We start from the raw sequence: 27,144 nt of genomic DNA on the forward strand, positions 1-27,144 counted from the left end.
GCGTGCGCGCGGCCCGCCCCGGGCGCGGGCGGAGGGGAGAAGGAGGGGCGTGCGCGCGCCGGATAACCGGCAGAAGCCGGGAGCAGCGCAGGAGGAAAGAGCGTCAGCTGCGAGCCCGGGCGATCCGGTATGGGGCCCGCGGGCTCGGGCAGGGGGCAGCGGGCGGGCGGGCGGGACTTGGCGCCGACCGGACCCCGGGGCCCTGGCCGCACCGGATGGCCGAGGGCCTGCGCGAACGTGGTCTCTGGAAACTTTGTGCCGGCGTCCCCCACCTGCTCCCGGGCGGTTCTCGCATCCTTTGGGCGGCGGGGAGAGGAGGCCCGGCGCCCAACGCATCGCCCCCTCCTCACCGCCCGACCCTGCCTCGCCGGCTCTCGGCGCGCATTCCCCGCCCCGCCACCCCGGCTGCTCCCCCACTGCGGCGACGCCTGGGCCGGGGTCCCAGCCCTCTGGTTCTTTCGCGAGCATCCTTTCTGTTCCCCTCCCCCTCCCTGACCCCTCTGCTCTGCGGTCCAGCCATGGCCTCTCTGCCTCCTCACCCCGTCGCCACCATTCGCCCGCTCCGAGCCACGGGAGCGTCGGCGGCTTCTTGCGTCTTCCAAAGGTTTCTGGTGCGTTGGTAGAAGCAACTTGACTTTCAGCAATGCCAAGTATTCAACTTGAGTATTCCTCTACGGTGGTGGATTGGTGAGCGCAGTGCTAACATGTCTTTTTATTTCTCCTAAGCACCCTTGCTCCACAGTGAAGTTGAGTCGTTGTTTGTGTGCGAGAGGAGTTGCATGTTGTATGTAGTTGCCTTAAGTGGATTGTATAACGATATTTTATTTAGGTGGATGTTTCCAATGGTGCCAGCCAGTGTTATGGTAACTGGCCATCCCAGAGGCAAGGGAAGGAGGAGTGACTTAAAAATGTAGTTCTACTGTGTAGGGATTTTTTTTTTTTTTTAAGTGCCTTGTGCTTTTCATCCAGCAAGACCTCAGGGCGTTTAGCCACGTGTTAACTAGCTGTTCAATGTAGTTTTATGAGAGAGGTAAGTAGAAAGCATTACGTCCCATTTTACGGATTTGAAAACGGAGGCAAAACGCCAAGTCCTGATTCTTTACTCACCTGAAAGGAATATGGACCAGAGTTCCTGGAATTCCTAGTCCATGAGGCCACTCATAAATGTCATGGAATGTTGGAACGTACTCCCTGAGACTATACAGATCAGTTAAAAGTCACGTCACGGGGTGGGGCTGCCAGCAGCTCCACGCTTGGGACTCAGCTCTGTCACAAAGTTAAGTGATACTGAACAAGTCACAGCTGCTCTCTGCGTGTTTCCTAGTCTTTAAAATGAGGGGAACAAAGGTGTTGTATTCTTTGCAAAGTTGTGTGAGTGTATCTGGAAGCTCCACTTCCTTGAGCTGCATTTGGTGACTGTTACTTGTTGTGGACTCTAAAGGCCCCCATTCTCAGGTTCCCTTTAGAAATGCAGGGAAGGAGAAGCCCCCAGAATGAATAACTGCCTCATCTTCACCAGAGGCACCTGAGAATTCACATCAGGGACAGGCTGAGGCAGGGACCCCGACGTGGGTGGGAGCAGAGGGTTGCCTGGTGGAGGAAGGAAGGAGTCCTACACAGGCGGCTTGACACATGGGCCCTACTCCTGCCTCCAGCTCTGACTCATCTTCTGACGCCTGGGGGAGGAGAGGTAGATGCTTGATATTTTTGGCTTTCCCCCATAAAATGGGAGACAGTTTACTTCATTCGAAGGCTTTTTAACGTTAGTGTCCAATGTATCTATTCTGTGTTCTTAGCTGAAATCTCTCACATTGGTTGAATACAGGTATGATTTGTGTAATATTCTTTAATACAATGGTATAAATCTATATTCTTACCATAAAAAAATTGGCCAGGTGTGTAAGTACAGGAAATCCTTTAAAACTTTAGCATTTTAAAATGTTGCTCGTTAGGGAAGGAACTGTGTTTGGTAGGTTCTTTAGCAATTGGGATTTTATTTTAAGGCGAGGTGGATTACAAATACTTTTTCCCAATACCAAGAATTAATCATTCTCTGTTTGGAAAAAAAATTAAAACTTTACAGATAAGATTAAAACCTTCTTTTGAGCATCTGTCCCAAAAGTAACTGCTGTGTGTATTCTTTTAGACTTTTCTAAGCATTTTCATAAATGTCTGTTTGCACAAAGTGATTTTTTTCCTGGTTTGCATAGTCTGAAAACCTCTAGCTTATTTTTTTCCTGAGTGACTTTTTAAATTGAAATAGATTATTATAAAATTAACCAATCCTGTTTATAGAGACTGGGTTTCTGTCTAGAACAGGTAGCATGTGTTTTAAATACAGCTGGTCGTAAAGTTTTACTAACCCTGATAGCATGGTAGTATTTCTCCAGACAATGGAGGACCCCTTCTTAACTTCAAAACAGTTAAATCATTAAGAACCTTGGCGTTACTCTTGGTTGCAAATGAAAACTTCCCCATTAAAAACAAAAATCTACTGTATTCGTCTTTTCTTTGTTTGTGAGGAGGCATAAAAGGGAGTGGAAAGCAGGGAGAGTTGCTAAAGCAACAGCACCTAAGTATAAACTTACAGAGCGAATATTTAAGATGGTAGCTTTAGTTATTTATGAAAGCCTGACTGGGGTGAAGACAGAGAAAGGGAAATGTTAATGTGGGCACAGTTCAAATCAGTAATTTCAGAAGAGAGGTGGGTTAAAACAAAATTCACATCAAGAGTGTATGGGTTTCTGGTGGTCCAGTGGTTAGGACTCTGCGCTGCCGAGGGCTCGGGTTCGGTTCGATCCCTTGTTGGGAAACTAAGATCCCACAAGCCGTGCAGCCCAGCCCAAAAAAAAAAAAAAAGTGTTTATAGATAGACATTTATTGAGACTTTTTTCATGCGAAAGGTTCAGTGCTGACTACTGGGGTAGAAGGCAATAAGGTCCTTGCCTCATGAAGCTGACAGGCCAGTAATGATATTCAGAGAGGAAGTGTTTTTTCCCCAGATAGGCCAGAATTGTAAGGGTTCTGAATTACTGGAAACCAACATTGTATTTATTTAACTTTTTTTTTGTGAATTATAACACACAGTAAAGGGTATAAAACATAAATGGATAACTTAATTATTTTAAAGAAAACAGCTATAACCATCTTGCAGGTTAAGAAGTACCCTTTTCCCACTCTTTCCCAATGACCACCTCTCTCCTTACCCCAGAGGTAACCCAGCCAGTAAATAGCTTCATTTTTGTGAAAGTCATTTCCTTTCTTTTGTACAGGTTTTATCACCTAAATACTAACCCTAAACAATATAGTTTCATTTTGCCTGTTTTTCACTTTTATGCAAATGGAATTAATGTAGGTATTCTTGTAAATCCATTTTTTGGGGGGGGTCAACATCATATATATGTATATGTATGTAAGTGTGGGTATTTATACATATATGTATTACACACATATATAATTTTTTGGTTCAAATTCTTGCAGCATTTATAGTTTTTAAGATTCATCCATGTTGTTACCTGTAACTGTAATTAGTTCATATTTGTATGCATATACCACAGGTTATCTATTTGTCTTCCACTGTTGATGGACATCTGGGTTGTTTCTGGCCTAGGGCAGTTATGAATACTGCTGGTCATAGATGTGCATATCCTCAGCTTTAGTAGCTGATGCCTATTTTCCAAAGTGGTTGTACCAGTTCCTTCAGTGGTGTCAGCCTTGAACTTATAATCCACTGTACTTGCTGTTTAACCACAACATGTCTGGCTATTCCTTCTTCTTTTTTTTTTTGCGGTACGCGGGCCTGTCACTGCTGTGGCCTCTCCCGTTGTGGAGCACAGGCTCCGGACGTGCAGGCTCAGCGGCCATGGCTCACGGGCCCAGCCGCTCTGCGGCATGTGGGATCTTCCCGGACCGGGGCACGAACCTGTGTCCCCTGCGTCGGCAGGTGGACTCTCAACCACTGCGCCAACAGGGAAGCCGTGTCGGGCTATTTCTTGAATGAATGAATAAATTTCACCTAGGTGGCTTGATCCCTGGCCCTTCATGTGCCACTGTATTTTTATACACTTAAGTTTGTATGGTTTGGACTGCATACCACCGAAAGCCAGAGATGGTTTTCCACTCTATGTGGCTGACAGGTACCCAATAGAATCCTTCCATTGATTTTGTTTTTTTAAACAGATGTGTAGTTATAGGGAAATTTAAATATGCAAAATGAAGTATTAAAAATTAAAATGTCTAGTACCTGGAAGTTTTAAAGATTTTGGAAGAATTTTACCTCTTGGGCCACCAGATGCCTTGATGTGGTGATTTGCATTGTGCTGGAGAATACTTGCCTTGCGCCCAGCTCTGAATGTGCAGGCCAGCAGTGCTGGCTTTAGTGTGTGATGTGTGCAGGAACCCAGGCCAGAACTTGTGAAAATACCCTCTAAGGACCAGTACTCACATGATTGTGTACACATGCAGATCCCTTAGAGGCACCAGCACAGGAATTCCTTGGCAATTCCAAAGGAACCACAGCTTCTTTGCTACAGGAATAAATGCTTCTTTTACAATCTTTGAAGTGTCCTTTTCTCTAAGTCTTCCTTTATACTCGACAGTAGAGGTAGTACCGGGTTTGATAGAGAGTTCCTGCTTTCTGAGTAGACAGTTGCCAGGGTAACTTTAATTGCCTGTGTTTGGTGTTGCTAGCTGGATTTAAAGCTGGGTTGTGTGTGTGAGAGAGAGAGGGAGGGAGGGAGAGAGGATAGGGAGGGATGGGAAGGTCAGGTCAGGACAGTTATTAAATTATTAAGTTCAGGTGTTTGTTGAGCATCTACTGTGCCTGGTGTTATCTGCTAACAGTCTCTTTCTATCCTAAGGGCAGAAATACAATTCTGTACGTTTAGAAAACACCTTTCAACTGTCATCATGAAATTATCTCTGAATAATAAGATAAATTAGCATCTGAAAAAAAAACCCACCCTTAAGTAGATCTTTTTCTTAGTTGGAGGGTTGATAGAAGAACAGTAGTCCAAAGAATGTGAGATTTGTAATTCCTTTAAATTTCTTCTGTAAGGCATCTTGGAAAATGGCTAAATTGCTCTATTTTCAGTCTTTACAAATCATGAATACTTTTTTACTCATATACTAAATGGTTTTTTTTCAGATTCTCTAAAATAACCATAATTTTAAAAACTACATATGTATAAATTAGAAGTTTTTAAGAAAACATACCCATAGTAGGAGGATGAAAAGTAGTGTCAGAACCTCTTAATCTGAGTGATGGGGGGAGAAATTTTGTGTTTCGTGGTATCCTTTTCCAAAGTCTGTAATTTACAGAGGAGCTTTGTTTTCCACCTGTTGCAGGGAAGAGCGGGGAGCCCTGGTGCCAAGGTTACGGCCGTGTCCTGTTACGTGCAGCCCATGGCCCTCCCCGCTCACCTCAGCACTTCCCATTCTTGCTTTTACCCTGACAGAGAGTAACCTCCTATCCAGTTTGGTCAGCTTTCCCCTGCCATCTGGAGGTCTCAGTGGACAAAAAGGCCCTTCTGAAATTTATATGCAACTGCTGGGCTTACTGGTGCCTTGTCCCAGAACAGTTTCAGCATCAGTGGAGCATGGCAGGCCTTTTTGACTCCTTAGGTCTTTGAGTTTGCAGAGCCACAGGAGAAAACTCTTGAATAAGAGGGTGTTGCTTCTGTTAACTAGTAAACAGTGATGTGGCAGATAGAGCCACAGAGCCTTCTGACCAGCAGCCCAGTGATTCTCATGCAGGGTCCTTAGAACCACTTGGAAAAATACTCCTTTGCCATATACTATGATGGCTTTATAACATAATTTCAACTAGTGGTTGGCAAATGTTTTTCTGTGAAGGGTCAGGTAGTAAATATTTTAGGCTTGTGGGCCATACAGTTTTTTTGTTTTCTTTTTTAACTTATTTTATTTTTGGCTGCATTGGGTCTTCATTGCTGCACGTGGGCTTTTCTCTGGTTGCGGTGAGCGGGAGCTACTCTTCGTTGTGGTGCGCGGGCTTCTCATTGTGGTGGCTTCCCATTGGGAGCACAGGCTCTAGGCGCGGGGGCTTCAGTAGTTGTGGCACGCGGGCTCAGTAGTTGTGGCTCGTGGGCTCTAGAGCCCAGGCTCAGTAGTTGTGGCGCACGGGCTTAGTTGCTCCGCGGCATGTGGGATCTTCCCAGACCAGGGCTCGAACCCACGTCTCCTGCATCTGCAGGCAGATTCTTAACCACTGCGCCACCAGGGAAGTCCACAGTTTCTGTTGCAACTATTTAACTTGCCTTTCTAAGCTTGCCTTTGTAGCATGAAAACGCCACAGTTAATAGGTAACAAATGAGCATGGCTGTGCTCCAGTAAAACTTCATTTATGAACACTGAAATTTTAATCTCATACAATTTTTATGTGCCATGAAACAGTGTTCTTCTTTTGAATTCTCTTTTAACCATTTAAAAATGTATAAACCATTCTTCTCTCATGGGCTGTACAGAAACAGGTGGCCAAGCAGACATGGCCCGCCTGCCATAGTTTGTCGGCCCCTGATTTGACCAAGAGTAGAATGAGGTTCAGAGACCATTGCATTCTCGTTTAGCATATGACTAGTAATTAGTAGTATAATCTGCAAAGAACTATGTGTATTATCTTTTTGTATAAGACTATTTCTTTAGGAGACAATTAAAGCCAAGGGAATAACTTCAGGATGCTATGTTCTTTGACTCCCATTTAGCTAAAAACCTGATTCCTTCCTTTGCTCCAGGGAGGCTCAGATACACCCAGTTGCCCTCAAAATTCGGGAGGCCTGCTGTCCCTCAGCAAGGATAAGGGTATGCAGCGTCCAGCTAATGCAAGAGACTTACCTGGTTATCTTATTCTGCTCAGAAACTCTCATAGATGATTACAGATGCCTTTGGTTTATAAAGAAAAATGGGAAGTTAATTCATCGGTAGTTTACAAATGAAGTTAATTTGGTGTAAAAGCACCAAAAATGTGGAAGCGGGCCAGAGGTATGATATAGAAGTCCCTGCAGGGAGAAAGTTGAGGCTCACTGCTTGAATTTTAAAAATGTTGATATATCTAGTGAGACATCAAATGGTTAGATGCTCAAAAAGTGCTCAACTGTTCACCATTGAGGTCTTAGTCCTGTGAACTTTATTCTAATTTATAAATTCGTTTTTGTCTCCCTTAAAGTAATAATGAACTTCTAAGGACTGAGATCTTCTTTATGAAAGGTCCTGGGATTTCATGATTCTGCTTTTCAGAGGGCAGTAGTGGCTTTCGCAATTTTGAGGCAAACTTATACGTGCCATGGGTTTAATTGCTGACGTGATTTTTTTTAAGTACTCTGGGTCTAGATGTTCTGACCTATACAAATCAAAGTTCACCACTTAGCCAGGAGTCTGTGATTCATGTTTAATTTTTACCACTTACTATTTGAAGATTTAAAAGTATGATTTGTATAGGCTGTGGCACAAATTGGTTTCTAGTTGTCACCAAACAAGCTTAAGTGTGATTGTGGAATTTTGCAAGCATTTTCTGGGTTCAGGTTGATCAGACTTTTCACACGCAAAGACCATCTCATACCACTTAGCAGTTTAGGATTTTTTAGATGAATATCCAGATTATAGATAAAGTACAGACTAAATTTGTGTTCCTTAATTTCTGTCTCTTCAGTTTTTATTTTCTTCCCCAGTGAAGTGTACATTTTGGTAGTCTTTAGATCAGTTGATCTGTTGTGGTCAGATTGTATGACTAATCAGCAAATGGACAACTCATGGAGAAGGGGTTCTGGTCCCAGTGGGGTTACTCATTTTCTGTGTAGAGTCTGGAAAAGCCTCTTAACCTCCATTGACCTCTGATCCCTCATCTGGGAACCATGACAGCAGAATGATGCTGATCTGTGAGAGGCTAAACAAAACAGGCGCTCGAGTTGGCTTCAGCAAGTCCAGTGGGACAGGCCGAGGCCGATTAATGTGAGCTGTGTCTCTCACCCTTTAATGTGTAAACAGATCACCTGGGATCTTGTTAAGCGGTGGCGTCTGATTCTGTAGGTCTGGGATGGGGCCTGAGATTCTGCATTTCATTCAAGCTCCAGGTTGATGCTGCTGGGCCTTGGACCACACTCTGTGAGTAGTGAGGGGCTATAGAAAAGGGCTAGTGTTCTTCATTTGGAATCTCAAAAATAAGGAGGCTCTTGCAAGGCAAGAATGGCAGCATGTTTTAAATGGATTGGAGAAAAAGCATGATAGTGTAATCTATGAGACACTTCCCCAAGAAACAAACAGCCCAGGTTTTCAGCACCACTGACTGTTTTACTTTGTCTTAACCCTGTGCCTTCACTGCATTACTGCAGCACCTGCTGTTTGCGCCACTCATTTGATTCGCTTATTGTTAGTCTGTCTCTAATTGTTATTCATCTGTTTTATTCATTTTTAAAAATATTTATTTTTGGCTGCATTGGGTCTTCGTTGCTGTGCGTGGGCTTTCTCTAGTTGCAGCGAGCGGGGTCTACTCTTTGTTGTGGTTCACGGGCTTCTCATTGCAGTGGCTTCTCTTTGTTGAAGAGCGCAGGCTCTAGGCACGCGGGCTTCAGTAGTTGTGGCATGCAGGCTCAGTAGTTGTGGCTCGTGGGCTCTAGAGCACAGGCTCAGCAGTTATGGTGCATGGGCTTAGTTGCTCTACGGCATGTGGGATCTTCCAGGACCAGGGCTTGAACCCGTGTCCCCTGCATTGGCAGGCGGGTTCTTAACCACTGTGCCACCAGGGAAGTCCTCATCTGTTTTATATGTGTATCTTGTGTCGTCTCTTGAAGATGATAAAATCCTAGCACAGGGTGATGTCTTTTGTTACTTTATATCCCTGTTCTAGTGACTGTTGCTGCATATCACACCATTCCAAAACTCAGTGGTATAAAACTCATTTTTATTCTTTTTTTTTTTTTTTTTTTTTTTTTTTTTTTTTTTTTTTTTTGCGGTACGCGGGCCTCTCACTGTTGTGGCCTCTCCCGTCGCGGAGCACAGGCTCCGGACGCACAGGCTCAGCGGCCACGGCTCACGGGCCCAGCCACTCCGCGGCACGTGGGATCTTCCCGGACCGGGGCACGAACCCGCGTCCCCTGCAACGGCAGGCGGACTCTCAACCACTGCGCCACCAGGGAAGCCCCATTTTTATTCTTGACCTACAGGAATCTGTGTTTGCTCACAGATTCCTGTAGGTCAAGAATTTGAACCTCATGTAGTGGTGACAACTTGTCTTTGCTCCACAGTGTCTGGGGGTGACTTAATGGCTGGGAGCTAGAATCACTGAAGTGTCTTGACTCACATATTTAGTAGTTGATCCTGGCTATCAGCTGGGATCTCCGCTGGGCTGCTGGCTGTAACACCCACATATGACCTCTCCACATGGTGACTCTGCCCGGCTTCTTTGGGCTGCCTCACAGCATGGCAGCTGGGTTCCAAGAGCAAGTCTCAAGAGACTAGGGAGAGGTGTTTGACATGTTTATGATCTAGCCTCTGAAGCGTCATTTCTACTGTTCTCTTTTGGTTGAGTTGGTCACGTTGTAAGAAGGTCATGGGGGGTGCAGGGTACTGTTATGGCCATTTTTCGCCAATACATTTTGCCACAGTCCCCAACAGCACTTAGAATAGTGTTGAACACGTGGCATGAACTCAGTAAGTACTGTTGTGTGAATGAGTGACAAGTAACTTAAACACCAAGGTGGATGAGGACCAGACTAAAAAACTCAATTCCAAATGTCAACAGATTGCCCCCTGATACCCAAATAAATGCATATGTTCACCTTTTATAGATAGTTATTTATAGTCTCTTCTCTCTACTTATTCTGTTTCCAACATGAGAATCTATGAATTTATTGTATGGAACTAAACTTCTAAAGAATGTGCATCTCTGTCACTATTAGCATGCTTTTTTTCCTTGCTCTCATCAAGTGGACTGCCTGTGTCCTCCTTTGCACTGTGGTATATTCTCCATCCAGCAGCTGGCTAGTGTCTTAAAATGATCAGCCTTTGTTAGGCTCAGTTCATGGGCTAGTGGTCCACATGAGGATATCAAGATGTCAGCCAGGTCACGCCTACACAGGCAGTTGCTCTACAGCTACACACTGGGGGAATATCGGTGGCCAAACTAAAATGGTGATTCTCAGATTCTTTAGTTCTATGTGTATTATGTGTATTTATCCTCTTCCCAGCCATCTTATCAGTTAAATTATATGGTGGGAAAAGCAAAAACAACCCCTTCTCCAAATGTAAGATGTTGAGGTGTTTCAGCAAATTACTAAAGCTTTCCAGATTAACTGAGAACAATTTGTGAATATCTTTTATTTCATTTTATTTTAGCATGAATATAACTCAGTATTTGAATTTTATTCTTAATTTTTTTTTTGTAAATTTACTTATTTTTGGCTGCATTGGGCCTTCGTTGCTGCGTGCAGTCTTTCTCTAGTTGTGGGGAGAGGGGGCTACTCTTCATTGTGGTGTGCAGGCTTCTCATTGCGGTGGCTTCTCTTGTTGTGGAGCAAGGGTTCTAGGCGTGCGGACTTCAGTTGTTGTGGCATGTGGGCTCAGTAGTTGTGGCTCGCGGGCTCTAGAGCGCAGGCTCAGTAGTTGTGGTGCATGGGCTTAGTTGCTCCGCGGTATGTGGGATCTTCTTGGACCAGGGCTCGAACTCGTGTTCCCTGCATTGGCAGGCAGATTCTTAACCACTGCACCACAAGGGACGTCTCTATTCTTTTTTTTTTTTTGCGGTATGTGGGCCTCTCACTGTTGTGGACTCTCCCGTTGCGGAGCACAGGCTCCGGATGCGCAGGCTCAGTGGCCATGGCTCACGGGCCTAGTTGCTCCACGGCATGTGGGATCTTCCTGGACCGGGGCACGAACCCGTATCTCCTGCATCAGCAGGCGGACTCTCAACCACTGCGCCACCAGGGAAGCCTGGGACGTCCCTATTCTTAATGTTTTGTCAGAATGTTTTTTTCCCTTGAATTTTGCCACACTGTGATTTTTATTTTTAAGAGTATTTTAACTTCCTTCCCCAGTGGAACACATTTCTGATTTAATAACGAAATATAATGAGAAAAGTAGTATTTATTTACAGCAATGTAGGCTAAAATGCCTCTTTTGTTTTTATTTTTTAATTATTTTTTATTATTATTTTTAAAATGAATTTATTTTATTTATTTTTGGCTGCGTTGGGTCTTTGTTGCTGTGCGTGGGCTTTCTCTAGTTGGGGCCAGTGGGGGCTACTCTCCGTTGCGGTGCTTGGGCATCTCATTGTGGTGTCTTGTTGTGGAGCATGGGCTCTAGGTGTGTGGGCTTCAGTAGTTGTGGCACGCGGGCTCAGTAGTTGTGGCTAGCAGGCTTCAGAGCACAGGCTCAATAGTTGTGGACCAGGGCTGAACCCGTGTCCCCTGCATTGGCAGGCAGATTCTTAACCACTGCACCACCAGGGAAGCCCACCTCTCTTTTAAAAAGGGTGACTTTAAGAGTTTTTTTTTTTTTTGAAAGAACTAGATAAACATTTACTTCAATGGAAGAAGAAAATGTGATTACGTAGGCTTTTCATGTATTAAAAAATAAAAACAATGTAGGCCTCCAGTATATACTGCAAACCTCTGAAATCCCTAAAGCTAAAAATATTTTAGATCATTTTACGTGGACATCTGTAGCACCACTGTGGCCATTTTTCTGCTTATTCAACATGAGGAGAAAAAGCAGTAGATAGAATTTCAGTTCTTTAACTCCTGATTCTAGTGATTTTTGTCATTAAAAAAAAAAAAAAAAATAGCTTCTGTGGCAGTGGGACGGATGCTCTGAATAGGCTGTGACACCAGGTAGCAATTCTGCATCTGCTGCCGGTATAGACGCTGGTGCCACATTCCAGGAGCTCTCCAGTGCAGGGAGCAGGCAGTTGTTAATAGCTTAATGCATTATTGAGATTACAGGCCCACTGGGTAGACACTAATTCTGCATTTTGCTTAGCATTTAGCACTTTGATGTTCGTTATTCAAAGAGACCAGCATCATCCCTGACATTTCTTACAACCTGTTAAACAACAACAACAAAAACACCTCTCTGGGGTTGGTTTAGGACACCTCCTCTTTTTTGTCTTTCACCTCACCCCACCCCCATTCCCCTGGCCAGGAAAGCATTTTTCCCTCCAAGAAGTAAATGCAGCTGCCAGAGCAACTTGGGAGGGCTGAGTTGAACACCATGGACAGCGACATGGACACTCCTTGGTGTTCTCTCTGGTCATCCTTGTCCCAGAGACCAGTGTGCTGCAATGGGAGTGGTGCTGTCACTCAGAAGGCATCTTGCAATCATTGATCTCTCAAACATGGTCAGTCTTTTACTCTCCTAATAGATATCCTTCTCCGTTTTCCTGTACACATTCACTAAGTTGATTTTGACACACCTGTGATGTAATATGCATGTTTTCTTTTTTCATTATGATCAGAATCTGCTAATCTTAGAAATGAAGCAAACTAGGGCTTCCTGTTGTGCCTGCTCTGGGACTGCTCCTTGCTGAGGTGCCCCTGCTATCAGGAGAGCGTTCTGGGTCCTGAAAGGTGTACCTGTCTGTGGCAGTCTTTCCCTCTTCTGGGCAATAGGAGAAACTGGGGCAGCCCATCTGGGGTCATTCTTCTCTGTGTGTAGCGTTTGAACATGTCCTGCTTAGGCAGATCTAAGGCCCCTCGTGCACTGAAGGTGCTGGTGGTGTGGGAGTCCTGTAGGGCAGGTAGTGAGGCCGCAGCCACCCCCGCACAGGCACAGCGAAGCTGTGTGTGGGCTTGAGCAAGGGATCCAGACACCTTGGATCTTCTCTTGGCCCTGTGACTTGTCTTCTCCAAGTTGAAATCATCTCACCCTTTCTGAACACTGTATCTTTCCATCTGGAAAAGGTGTCGGGAGTGTGGGTCAGAGGAGCATCTGTGCCCTCTGAGTGCTCTCTGGTAGAAGTTGTTTTTCTAAACCTTGGACTCAGCTTTGGCATCTTAAACAGGTTTTTGGCACGAGACTGACTAGCAGCAGCAGGGAGGGAGCATCATGTCTGTCTCACTTGGATTCTGCCCTGAGGACTCACAATCTGCGTTCTTTTCCCTGCAGCACCAAGTACCCTATCACTGCCTGACGAATGGGAGTTAACTGAGTAAGCTAGGCTTTCAGCCCACCCATCACTTACCCATGGCCCTTGATGCAGACCTTTCTGCTGAAAAGGCCAGTGAGCCTGGGACACGTGCCTCAGGAGGGCAAGTGGCTTTCCCAAAAGGATAATTATTTGGGAGACTACGAGACTGAGTCCCTCTTAATTAGACAGTAACTAGATAACCTGGTTGGAAATTTGATTAGCATCTTCCACAATGAGGATGGAGTTATCACCAGCAGTTCAAAAGCCTAACTTTGTGTGTTTATTACCACGGTGACTTTGCTTTTTAAACTCTTAGGATTCTGCCAGGGAGAGACTTGGAAGTGGCATGAGACTGTGCTCTGCTGCAGGACAGGCTGTTCTTTTAAAGTTCTGCCTGTTTCCATGCATATCTGACCCTCACATCCGCATGCATTTCCTTATGCGACTACTTCCTCGTTCGTCTTCATGATGCAGTTTCACCTATATACGTCTGTGTACCTCTGTATCATTGGTCAGCAGGTGTGGTCCCCAGACGAGGGGTGGTAAGCTTGGGCGAGGCAGCTCCCTTCAGGCACGGGCCGTTTCTGGGGAGAGACTTGTGACCCGTCGGCACCTGCATTCTGAGTGCCTCAGTCTTGAAGGGGAATCTGGGTGGCACACCACAGCATCCGCCCCTGCAGCGGTTCTCAAAGTGTGTCCTCTGACCAGCAGCATCAGCATCACGTGGGAAATAAGTGGCAGCTCTAGAGCCCATCTCCAGAACTACTAAATCAGAAACTCTGGGGGCGGGGCTTAGCAATCTGTGTTTTAACAAGCCCTCCAGGTGATTCTGAGGCATGCCAAGTGTGAGAAGCACTGCGGTATAAAGCTGGAATTATTTTAATTTTTTAAATTGAGGTATAATTGATATAGAACATTGTGTCAGTTTCAGGTGCACCACAAAATGATTCAGTATTTGTGTATATTGCAAAATGATCATCATGGTAAGTCTAGCTCACGTCTGTCACCATACATAGTTAACAAAATTATTTTCCTGTGATAAAAACTTTTAAGATTAAGTTGCTCTCTTAGCAACTTTCAAATATGTAGTACAGCATTAACTATAGTCACCATGCTGTACGTCACATTCCCATGACTTATTTTATAACTGGAAGTTTGTATCTTTTAACCTTGTTCACCCATTTAGTCCCCACCTCTGACAGCCAACAATCTGTTCTTTATATCTATGAGCTTTTTTTTTTTTAAAGATTCCATGTCTAACTGATGCTATACAGTATTTGTCTTTCTCTGACTTACTTCACTTAGCATAGTGCCCTCAAGATCTGTGTTGTTGTAAGTGGCAAGATTTCCTTCTTTTTTATGGCTGATTAGTATTCCGTGGTGTGTATATATACCACATTTTCTTTATCCGTTCATCCATCCATGGACACTTAGGTTGTTTCCGTGTCTTGGCAGTGAACATGGGGATGCATATATCTTCTCGAGTTAGTGTTTTCATTTTTTGTTGGATAAATACCCAGAAATGGAATTGCTAGATCATATGGTAATTCTATTTTTAACTTTTCAAGGACTCTCCATACTGTTTTCTGTAGTGGCTGCACCAATTTACATTCCCATAAACAGTGCACAAGGGTTCCTTTTTATCCACATCCTTGCTAACACTTTTTATTTCTTGTCTTTTCAATAATAGCCATTATAACAGGTGTGAGGGAAGTGGTATCTCATTATGGTTTTGATTTGCATTTCCCTGATGATTAGTGATGCTGAATACCTTTTCATGTACCTGTTGACCATCTGCATTTCTTCTTTGGGAAAATGTCTAATCAGATCCTCTGCCCATTTTTAAATCAGATTGTTTGGGGTTTCTTTTTAGCTATTGAATTATACACACTGTTTATGTATTTTGGATGTTAACCCCTATTGTTCGTATCATTTGCAAATATCTTCTCCCATTCCATAGGTTGTCTTTTCATTTGTTTAGTTTCCTAAACAAAAGCAAAGGCTTTTTAGTTTGATTTAGTCCTACATTTTTATTTTTGCTTTTGTTGCCGAATCCAAAAAATCACCACCAAGACCAGTGTGAAGGAGCTTATCACCTCCTATGTTTTATTCTAGGAGTTTTATGGTTTCAGGTCTTAACATTCAACTCTTTAATACACTTTGAGGTTTTTTTTGTATGGTATAAGATAGTGGTCCAGTTTCATTCTTTTGTGGTGTTCAGTTTTCCCAACGCCATTTACTGAAGAAGCTGTCCTTTCCCCATTGTATATTCTTGATTCCTTTGTTGTAACTTAATTGACCATATATACATGGGTTTATTTCTGGGCTCTATTCCGTTTCATTGATCTATGTGTCTTTTTTTATGCTGATGCTATACTGTTTTGATTACTATAGCTTTGTAATATAGTTTGAAATCAGGGTGTGTGATGCCCCCCAGCTTTGTTCTTTTTTCTCAAGATTGCTTTGGCTATTCAGGGACTTTCTGTTTCCATACAAATTTTATGATTGTTTATTTCTGTGAAAATGCCATTTGATAGGCATTTGATAATTTTGATAGAAATTTGATAGGGATTGCACAGAATCTGTAGATTGCTTTGGGTAGTATGGACACTGTAACAATATTAATCCAGTTCATGAGCACCAAATATATCTTTCTATTTATTTGTGTGTTCTTCAGTTTCTTTTATAAATGTCTTACAGTTTTCATTATACAAGTCTTTCACTTCCTTGGTCAAATTTATTCCTTAAATATTTTACTTTTCCTGATGCAGTTTTTTTTTTTTTGGTGGTATGTGGGCCTCTCACTGTTGTGGCTACTCCCGTTGCTGAGCACAGGCTCCAGACGTGCAGGCTCAACGGCCATGGCTCATGGGCCTAGCTGCTCCACGGCATGTGGGATCTTCGCAGACCGGGGCACGAACCTGTGTCCCCTGCATCAGCAGGCGGACTCTCAACCACTGTGCCACCAGGGAAGCCCCCGATGCAGTTTTAAATGGAATTGTTTTCTTAATTTCTCTTTCTGATAGCTCACTATTAGTCTATAGAAATGCAACAGGTTTCTGTATATTGATTTTGTATACTACTTTACTGAATTCATTGATTAGTTCTAACTTTTTTTGTGTGTGTCCAGTCTTTAGGGTTTTCTATAATATGTCATCTGCAAATAGTGACAGTTTTACTTCTTCCTTTCTGATCTGAATGCTTTTTATTTCTTTTTCTTGCCTAATTGCTCTGGCTAGGACTCCTAATACCATGTTGAATAAAAGTGGCAGGAATGGGCACCCCAGTCTCTTTCCTGATCTTAGAGGAAAAGCTTTCAGCTTTTCATCACTGAGTATGTTAGCTGTGGACTTGTCATATATGGCCTTTATTATGTTGAGGTATGTTCTCTCTATACCTGCTTTGTTAAGAGTTTTTATCATAAAGGGATGTTGTATTTTGTCAGATGCCTTTTCTGTACCTATTGAGACGATTGTGTGATTTTTATCCTTTTCTTAATGTGGTGTATCACACTGATTAATTTGCGGGTGTTGTACCATCCTTGCATCCATGGGATAAATTCCACCAGATCATGGTGTATGATCCTTTTAGTATATTGTTGAATTTAGTTTGCTGCTATTTTGTTGAGGATTTTTCCATTATGTTTATCAGAGATATTGGCCTGTAATTTTTTTTTCTTGTGGTGCCCTTGTCTGGTTTTGGTAGTAATGTAATGCTGGCCTTGTAGGATGAGTTTGGAAGTGTTTTGGAAGAGTTTGAGGATTGGTATGTATTCTTTTTCTTTTTCTTTTTTTTTTTTTTTTTTTTTGTTTGTTTGTTTTTTTGCGGTACGCGGGCCTCTCACCGCTGTGGCCTCTCCTGTTGCGAAGCACAGGCTCCAGATACGCAGGCCCAGCGGCCATGGCCCACGGGCCCAGCCACTCCGCGGCACGTGGGATCCTCCCGGACCGGGGCACGAACCCGCGTCCCCTGCATCGGCAGGCAGACTCCCAACCACTGCGCCACCAGGGAAGCCCTCTTTTTCTTTTTTAAAAAAATTTATTTGGGGCTTCCCTGGTGGCGCAGTGGTTGGGAGTCCGCCTGCCGATGCAGGGGACGCGGGTTCGTGCCCCGGTCTGGGAGGATCCCACGTGCTGCGGAGCGGCTGGGTCCGTGAGCCATGGCCGCTGGGCCTGCGCGTCTGGAGCCTGTGCTCCGCAACAGGAGAGGCCACAACGGTGAGAGGCCCGCGTACCGCAAAAAAAAAAAAAAAAAAAAAAAATTTATTTGGCTGTGCTGGGTCTTAGTTGCAGCACATGGGATCTTCGTTGTGTGGGCTCTTAGCTGAGGCATTCAGGATCTAGTTCTAGACCAGGGATCGAACCCAGGCCCCCTGCCTTGGGAGCACAGAGTCTTAACCACTGGACCACCAGGGAAGTCCCTAGTATGTATTATTTAAATGTTTGGTTGAATTCAGCAGAAAAGCTGACTGTGTCCTGTACTTTTGTTTGTTGAGGGCTTTTTGATTACGGATTCAATCTTCTTCCTAGTTATTGGTCTTTTCAGATTTTCTTTTTCTTCATGATTCAGCCTTGGTGTATAATTGTTAATAGTAGTCTCTTATGATCCTTCGTATTTATGTAGTATCAGTTGTAAAAATTTCTTCCTTCATTTCTGATTTTGAGTCCTCTTGTCTTTTTTTTTTTTTGAGTCTAGCTAAAGGTTTGCCAATTTTATCTTTTCAAAGAGTTTCGCTTAGTTTCATTGATCTTTTCTATAGTGTTGTCTTTTTAGTCTCTATTTTCCTTCTGATCTTTGTTATTTCCTTCCTTTTACTGACTTGGGTTTTTGTTTGTTCTTTTTCTAGTTCCTTGAAGTGTAAAGTTAGGTTCTTTTTTTAAAAAAATAATTTATTTTTGGCTGCGTTGGGTCTTCATTGCTGTGTGTGGGCTTTCTCTAGTTGCGGTGAGCGGGGGCTACTCTTCGTTGTGTGTGGGTTTCTCATTGTGGTGGTTTCTCGTTGCAGAGCACGGGCTCTAGGTGCATGGGCTTCAGTAGTTGTGGAGTGTGGGCTCAGTAGTTGTGGCACACAGGCTTAGTTGCTCCACGGCATGTGGGATCTTCTCAGACAAGGGGTCGAACCTGTATCCCCTGCATTGGCAGGCAGATTCTTAACCACTGTGCTACCAGGGAAGTCCCTAAAGTTAGGTTCTTTATTTGAGATCTTCCTTGTTTCTTGATGTGTAGGCATTTAGCATTATGAACTGCCCTCTTAGAAGTGCTTTTCTTGTATCCCATAAGTTTTGGTATGCTGTATTTCCAATTTCATTTGTCTCAGTCTCTTTTGATTTCTTTCTGACCCATTGGTTGTTCAGTAACATGTTGTTTAATCTCCACTTGTGAATTTTCCAGTTTTCTTCTTGTATTGATTTCTAGCTTCAGACTGTTGTGGTTCAAAAAGATGCTTGCTGTGATTTCAATCTTCTTTATTTATTTATTATTTATTTATTTTATTTATTAAGGTTTATTAAGGCTTGTTTTGTGGCCTAATATATGTCCTAGAGATTGTTCCATGTGCACTTGAGAAGAATGTGTATTCTCTTGCTTTTGGATCAAGTGTTCTGTATATATGCGTTAAGTCTACCCGGTCTAACGTGTAGTTTAAAGCTGATGTGTCCTTACTGATATTCTGTCTGGATGGTCTATGCATTGATGAAAATGGGGTATTAAAGTCCCATATTATTGTACTGTTGTCTGTTTCTCCCTTGAGGTCTGTTAATATTGCTTTAATTAATTTACTTTTTAAAAATTTTGGCTGTGTGGTTCAGCATGCAGGATCTTAGCATGTGGGAACCTAGTTCCCTGACCAGGGATCAAACCCATGCCCCCTGCACTGGGAGCACAAACCCATGCCCCCCTGCACTGGGAGCACAGAGTCTTAACCACTGGACCTCCAGGGAAGTCCCAGTATTGCTTTATACATTTAGATGCTCCTGTGTTGGATGCATAAGTATTTACAACTGTTACATCCTCTTGTTGGATTGACCCCATTTATCATCATGTAATGCCCTTCTTTGTCTCTTTATTTTGAAGTCTATTTTGTCTAAGTATAGCTACCCCAGCTTTCTTTTGGTTTCCATTTGCATGGAATATCTTTTTCCATCCTTTCATTTTCAGTCTGTGTGTGTCCTTACATCTGAAGTGAGTGTGTGTGTCCTTACATCTGAGGTAGGCAGCATGTCTTTTTTTTTTTTTAATCCATTCAGCCCCTTTCTGTCTTTTGATTGCAGAATTTAGTCCATTTACATTTAAATTATTGACTGCCATTTGGTTAATTGTTTTCTGGATGTTTTGTAATTCCTCTGTCCCTTTCTTCTCTTGCTCTGCCATTTTGTGGTTTGATGATTTCCTTTGTGGTATGCTTAGATTCTTCTTAGATCTTTTGTGAATCTGCTATAGGTTTTTGCTTTGTGATTACCATGAGGCTTACACATAACAACTTATAACAGTCTACATTTAAACTCATTCTAAAGCACAACATTTTTACTCCTCCATCCCCCACATTTTTGTTTTTTATGTCACATTTTACACCATTTTATCTTGTATATCCCTTAATTATTATATTTTTACTACTATATCTTTTAATCTCCATACTAGCTGTATGAGTAATTAATCCATACCACCTTTACATTATATTTTTCTAAAGTGTACTATAGTTACCTCTACCAGTGAGACTTATGCTTCCATATGTTTTCCTGTTACTAATTAGTGGCCTTTATTTTCAGCTTTAAAAAGTTGCGTTCATTCTTGTAAGGCCAGTTTAACTTTTGCTTGTCTGGAAAACTCTTTAAATTCTGAATGACAACTTTGCTGGTATTTTTGTCTGGAAGTTTTTTCTTTCAACTCCTTGAATATATCATGCCACTCCCTTCTGACCTGCAAAGTTTCTGCTGAAAAACTTGCTGATAGTCTTATGGGGGTTCTCTTGTACATAACTAGTTGTATTCTTCTGGCTTTTAAAATTCTCTTGTGTTTTTACTTTGAACAATTTAATTATAATGTGTCTTGGTGTGGGTATCTTTGGGGTTTGGTTTATTTGGAACTCTCTGGGCTTCCTGGATCTGGATGTCTGTTTCCTTCCTTAGGTCAGGGACGTTTTTATCCCTTTTCTCTCTCTTCTCTTTCGGACCCCTATAATGTAAATGTTGGTTTGCTTGATGTTATCCCATAAGTCCCTTAAGCAATCTTCACTTCTTTTCATTCTTTTTTCTTTTTACTGCTCCAGTGGCTTGAGTTTTACTGCCCTGTGTTCAGGTTCACTGATCCTTTTTATGCTGTCATCTACTCTGCTGTTGAACCCCTCTAGTGTATTTTTCAGTTATTGTATTTTTCAGCTCTGTGACTTTTTTCATACTTCCTTATATTGTCTGTCTCTTTGTTGAAGTTCTGTGTTCATCCATTCTTTTCTCGAGTTAAGTGAGCATCTTTATGACCATGATTTTGAACTCTTTTTAACAGGTCAATCACTTATCTCCATTTCATTAATGACTTTTTCTGAGGTTTTATCTTGTTCTTTCATTTGGAGCATATTCCTCTACTTTTTCATCTTAATTTTAGACTCTCCCTGTTGGTTTCTGTGCGTTAGATAAAACAGCCACCTCTCCCAGTCTTGGAGGAGTGACCTTGTGTAGGAGATGAATCTTACCATTCAACCCTGCCTTAATCTTGGTTGTCTCTCAAACCTTTGTGATTGTCCCTCAAACCTTTGTGATTGTTCAGACTATTTTATTTTTAGTGGCTTCCAGTAGTTGCAGGTGGGTCCAGACCTGTCAGTATTCTATAGGGAAGGGTCTCAGTCATCAGCTTTTAAAGTATGTAAATATACAGTCTTGTGGGATGACTAGCAGTAAGTCCCACTGTCTACCAGAGCCAGGTGATCTAGAGGTGTCCCTTGGGCAGCAGTGACAAAAATCAGGATACCAGATGAGTATACAAGTTCCTTTCTGGAAGATACCAGAGACTTGGAGTGAGGCAGAGGGTGAACACACAGATGGCGTCCACTGGCTTCTGTCCTCAGAGTGTGCCAAAGCAGAAGCTGGCCCCTTAGGCTGAAGCTCCAGGAAAAGCAAATACGCCTCTTTCACAGAAAGACTGAGGGTGTGTTTCAGTTGGCTGGCTGTGTTGTGCCCCAGGGTTGGTAGCCAGACAAGAACTGTGTTTGCCCCCAGAGCTAGGTGATGAAGAGGTGTCCCCTGGGTGGCAGCCACAAAAGCCAGGGCACCAGACACACATAGAAGCTACTCTCTGAGAAACACTGGTGCTCTGGAACACAGCAGAGGGACAGCACAAAGACAGTGCCTGCCCTGTGAGGTCTCTGGAGAGGATTACAGTAGACCCTTATATGTGTGTTTAATTAGAAGCCTGCCTCTTAGGTTGCAAGCTATAACTATTTTTTAAAAACTATTTAAAAATGTTAAATATGCACATGTCATAGGGCTCAGCCCTTCTACTCCTAGGTATTTAACTAAGAGAAAGGAAGGCATATATGCACACTTACACATGAGTGTTTACATCAACTTGTACTAGTCTAAAACTAGAAACAACCCATTTCCATCAATAGGTGAAGAGATAAACCATGTTGTATCTGCACAATGGAATACTAGTCAGCGATAAAAAGGAATGACCTGTTGACAGACACAACTTCATGGATGACTGCTGAGTGAAAAGCCAGACCAAACAGAAAAACCCTACATTGTATGATTCCATTGTATAAAAGTCTGGAAAATGTAAACTGTAGTGACAGCAGATCAGTGGTTGCTTGGGAATGGGGCTAGAGGGTGAGGGAGGGATGAATTATAAAGGAGCATGAGGAAATTCTGGGGGTGACGGATATGTTTATCATTTTGAGGTCATGGTGTCTTGAGTGTACACATATGTCAAACCTCATCAAGTTGTACATCAAATTTGTATGTCAGCTATGTCTCAACAGAGCTGTAAAAAAATGAAAATTTAAGTGCAGTGGTTACGTGGGAAAGGCAGAGGGACGTACGGGGGAGGAACACTTCTTTTTTCAGTTATATATATTCTTTTCCATTATGGTTTATCACAGGATATTGAATATAGCTCCCTGTGCTACACAGTAGGACCTCATTGTTTATCCATCCTGTATATAATACTTTGCATCTGCTAATCCCCAACTCCCAATCCTTCCCCTCCACCCCGCTTTGGCAACCACAAGTCTGTTCTCTATGTCTGTAAGTCTGTTTTGTAGATATGCTCATTTGTGTCGTATTTTAGATTCCACATATAAGTGATATATGGTATTTGTCTTTCTCTTTCTGACTTTGCTTAGAATGAGAATCTCTAGGTCCATCCACGTTGCTGCAAATAGCATTACTTCATTCTTTTTTATGGCTAAGTAGTATTCCACTGTATATATGTATCGCATCTTTATGCATTCATCTGTCGATAGACATTTAGACTGTTTCCATGTCTTGGCTATTGTGAGTAGTGCTGCTATGAACATAGGGGTGCATGTATCTTTTCAAATTATAGTTTTGTCTGGATATATGCCCAGGAGTGGGATTGCAGGATCATATGGCAACTCTATTTCCAGTTTTTTGAGGAACCTCCACACTGTTCTCCACAGTGGCTGCACCAGTTTACATTCCCACCAACAGTGCAAGAGGGTTCCCTTTTCTCCACACGCTCTCCAGCATTTATTGTTTCTAGATTTTTTGATGATGGCCGTTCTGACTGGTGTGAGATGATATCTCATTGTAGTTTTGATTTGCATTTCTGTACTGATTAGCGATGTTGTGCATCTTTTCACGTGCTTATGGGCCATCTGTATTTCTTTGGAGCAGTCTATTTAGGTCTTCTGCCCATTTTTCAGTTGTGTTGTTTTTTTGTTGTTGAGTCGTATAAGCCGTTTGTATATACTGGAAATTAGGCCCTTGTCAGTGGCATCATTGGCAAATATTTTCTCCCAGTCTGTAGGTTGTCGTTTTGTTTTGTTTATGGTTTTGTTTGATTTCTGTTGCCTTGGGAGCCTGACCTAAGAGAACAGCAGTACAATTTATGTCAGAGAATGTTTTTGCCTGTGTTCTCTTCTAGGAGTTTTATGGTGTCATGTCTTATATTTAAGTCTTTAAGCCATTTTGAGTTATGTTTTGTGAGGGTGTGTTCTAACTTCATTGATTTGTATGCCACCGGGGAAGGAACACATTTTTAATGATACTGATTGGTGTTCATATTGTTACATAAATGAGTAAGAGGGCCAACCTGGAAGAGAATACAAAATGAAAGCAATTTCAAATTGCTGTCCACCACCAGCACCTCCTGTAGTTGACGTTCAGAGCTGCAGCCACCTCTGCAGCATGGCTCTTCGCAAAGCTGGCTGGCTGCGGGCACCTGGCCCGGCTGCTGCACCCACTGTAGCATCTAGCACGCTGCAAACAGTCCCACACTGCCAGGTGGACTGTGGGCACAGGGAAGAGAGTCCAGCTTGCTCTGCATCTCTTGCTGTCCCCGTGAGCAGAGCCTTACATTTCAGCATGTTGTGGTCTCTGAATCTCCTCTCAAATTCATCTTGGTTGTGGCCAAAACAGCACTTAATATTTTTCACACCATGGGTTTTGTGTCATTAACAAAAATCTGAGACTTGGGTTGATATTTCTTACTGGCACATTCTTTAAAGGCACATGGAGATATATTTAACATGCTTTCCGCTTCCTAGATTTATTCCAGTCAAACCCAATTTCGTAGTAAAAACCCAGGAGGAGGGCTTCCCTGGTGGCGCAGTGGTTGAGAGTCCGCCTGCCGATGCACGGGATGCGGGTTAGTGCCCCGGTCTGGGAGGATCCTGCGTGCCGTGGAGCGGCTGGGCCCGTGAGCCATGGCCGCTGAGCCTGCGCGTCCGGAGCCTGTGCGCCGCAGCGGTGAGAGGCCCGCGTACCGCAAACAAACAAACAAAACCCAGGAGGAATTCTTTGGAACTTCCTGATTGACCTTATTCTTGCCTCTCTGTCTTTCTGCAGATCTGAGTTGTATCCATTCTCATCAGCACTCACTCACTCAGGACTTTGCAGACGCAGGACTCCAGAGTGATCAGACTCCTCAAGTGAGTAGTCCCAGCACCACCAGTCTGTGGAACCAGGGATGTTCCTGTCTAACTGAAATCACCGTGGGCATCCCTACGGTACCCTGGGTGGGGATAAGCACACTTCTCAGAGGGCACAGACTATAAAGTGGTATGAAAGACTATATAGAGACTATATAATATTGAGTGTCTTTTATAGTAACTACTGTACTAATGAAAGAATATAGATGTTCAGATGTTAAATTTTAATTCCAATACATCTTAAGCCAGTGGGATACATCTTGGAGCTTAGAATTGGCTGAGGAAGGTGAAGTAATTTAGCCACACCCAGGGGCAGGTCAGCTAAAATGCTCATTAACTTAGACGAATGAATTTTTGAGACCATGGCCTTCAAATTGCCTAGGATTGTTTCCATGGAAATGACATAGCACAGGTATTCAAATGTCACAAATACGATAGAGTTAGCTGTTTTTTAAATTATAAAGGGCTAAGGTGACCATATGTCCTGGCTTTTCTGTAACTGATCCAATTCAGTATCTCTTTAGTCTGCAAAGGCCATGCATTGGATGTATTACCTAAAGCGATATCGTTTTTATACTTTGTAAGTATAATCTATGTACGATCTCTATGTCTAGATTTAGGTTTAGGAAAATCTGGCCATCGTGGCTGTGGAGGTAGGCAAGAGAAGTATATGAAAGAACATGGCCACAGAAAGGATCACAAGTTCTGATTTCTTCCTGATTACCAGGGAACACCACTCCCTTCAATAAGAGCAGGACCCTGCAAGGTTGTTGTTCAGGGAGTAGTTGGGCTTCCTTCTGTCTTTAACTTTTCCTAAAATAGGATGACTTTCTATTTAGTGCCTTTAAAAAAAACAATCACCAGAGTGCTGACTTTTACATTGGTTTCGCATATTGGCATCTTAGACTACTGTTCCCAACTACTAATCGATGAGAATGGTTTGTCTATGTCCTGGAAAGCACACGCTATTATAGAAGATAAGCACTTCTAATCCTTTTACCTCCCCATTCCACAAACACTGCCGAAGGCTGTGATGAATCAGTAGCGTTTAAAGTACTGACATACACCTGTATTTTGCAGGAAAGTGACTGTAATTTCCAGTTCCTTGGTGGAGGAAAACAAAACATTCTGGTCTTACTTCCAATGATGCAAGTGTGACTGCTGGCGTCTTCATGAGCTCCAGAGGTCACAGCACGCTACCACGGACTCTCATGGCCCCTCGGATGATTTCTGAGGGGGACATAGGAGGCATTGCTCAAATCACTTCCTCGCTCTTCCTGGGCAGAGGCAGTATAGCCTCCAACCGGCACCTCCTCCAGGCTCGTGGCATCACCTGCATTGTTAATGCTACCATCGAGATCCCCAATTTCAACTGGCCCCAGTTTGAATATGTTAAAGTGCCTCTGGCTGACATGCCTCATGCCCCCATTGGACTGTACTTTGACACCGTGGCTGACAAGATCCACAGCGTGAGCAGGAAACACGGGGCCACCTTGGTGCACTGTGCTGCGGGGGTCAGCCGCTCGGCCACGCTCTGCATCGCATACCTGATGAAATACCACAACGTGTGCCTGCTGGAGGCGTACACCTGGGTGAAAGCCCGGAGGCCCGTCATCAGGCCCAACGTGGGCTTCTGGAGGCAGCTGATAGACTACGAGCGCCAGCTCTTTGGGAAGTCGACAGTTAAAATGGTACAGACACCTTATGGCATAGTTCCAGACGTTTACGAGAAGGAGTCCCGACACCTGATGCCTTACTGGGGGATATAAGTCACCAAAGCCTGCATCAGCAGCCCCTCGAGCAGTACCAGCAGCTGCTGCCCGCGTCTGCTCCCCTCTTCACCTTTCTTTCCAAATGGTTGACTTTTGGTTCTCCCTGAAGTGTTTTTTACGCTGGGTGTTCATGTCTATCTCAAGAGAGAAGGGAGGGAGGGGAGGAACGTAAGGGGAATGCTTACATGGCTACTGACATTTTTAAAACTAACATTTTGGAATAGTGTTTATGAAAATCTTTAACTGGCTTTTAATCCTTTTTAACAATTTGAACAGTTTAATAAACTGGTTCTGCTCTATTCTCAATCCCATGCCTTTTGGCATCATGGGAGGAGCTCAGTGCAAAAAATCACTCTGGGCCCCGATTAACCCTTTAGATACAAGCTTTGCCCAAGGCTGCCGACCAAACAAGTGCTTAGGGAACATTAATACCAGTGTCAGTCTCTACTGGATCAGCCCTCTTTCCTTTCCTCTCCTCCTATTATTTAGTGACTCTGTAAGTTAAAAAACAAGCCTTTATTATTTAGCTGTTAATTATAATGGAATCTGCAAACACTCTGTTGGAATCAGTGTGCCCCAGGACTATATTAGCATTATTTTTAATAAATATATCTGCTTAACATATTGGAATTTTTACTGATAAGAATTTCAGGGTGTGTATGTGTGTGGATGAGGGAAGAAAGATGCTCTCCAACAGCTATTAAAATACGGCTCCTGTGATAATTATGAATGCTCCTTAAATCAGACAGACATCCCACTTGACTCACGTCAGCACTGCCCATCCTTGCAGATGGGCAGATGTTAACCTCATTCACAGTGTTGGAAGAGTAGAAAACAGCACAGTGTACACTCTAATAAAAGGTACAGTTTTCAGTTGTCTCTTGGGAACTGGAGGGCACCAAAGCAGTGAGTCCTCCATCAAAGAAACTTATTTTGTTTTTTTATAAACTTTTTAAAAACGTATTTATTTTTGGCTGCACTGGGTCTTCGTTGCTGCACGCAGGCTTTCTCTAGTTGTGGCCAGCGGGGGCTGCTCTTCGTTGCGGTGCACAGGCTTCTCATTGCGGTGGCTTCTCTTGTTGCGGAGCACGGGCTCTAGGCATGCAGGCTTCAGTCATTGTGCACGTGGGCTCTGGAGT

At 43.3% G+C, this 27,144-nt stretch overlaps 1 protein-coding gene across 1 annotated transcript; it reads left to right on the forward strand.

Annotated features, from left to right (window-relative positions):
• DUSP14 (dual specificity phosphatase 14) lies at nucleotides 1-26,629 on the forward strand. The gene is made up of 3 exons (XM_032617823.1): nucleotides 1-127; nucleotides 24,151-24,233; nucleotides 25,314-26,629. Exon 3 carries the CDS (start codon nucleotides 25,406-25,408, stop codon nucleotides 26,000-26,002), a length of 597 nt encoding a protein of 198 aa, XP_032473714.1. The 5' UTR covers nucleotides 1-127; nucleotides 24,151-24,233; nucleotides 25,314-25,405; the 3' UTR covers nucleotides 26,003-26,629.
• Nucleotides 26,630-27,144: the final 515 nt, after the last annotated feature.

Source organism: Phocoena sinus, chromosome 20 (genome assembly GCF_008692025.1).
Source record: "Phocoena sinus isolate mPhoSin1 chromosome 20, mPhoSin1.pri, whole genome shotgun sequence".
In the NCBI taxonomy this organism is placed as follows: Eukaryota; Metazoa; Chordata; class Mammalia; order Artiodactyla; family Phocoenidae; genus Phocoena; species Phocoena sinus.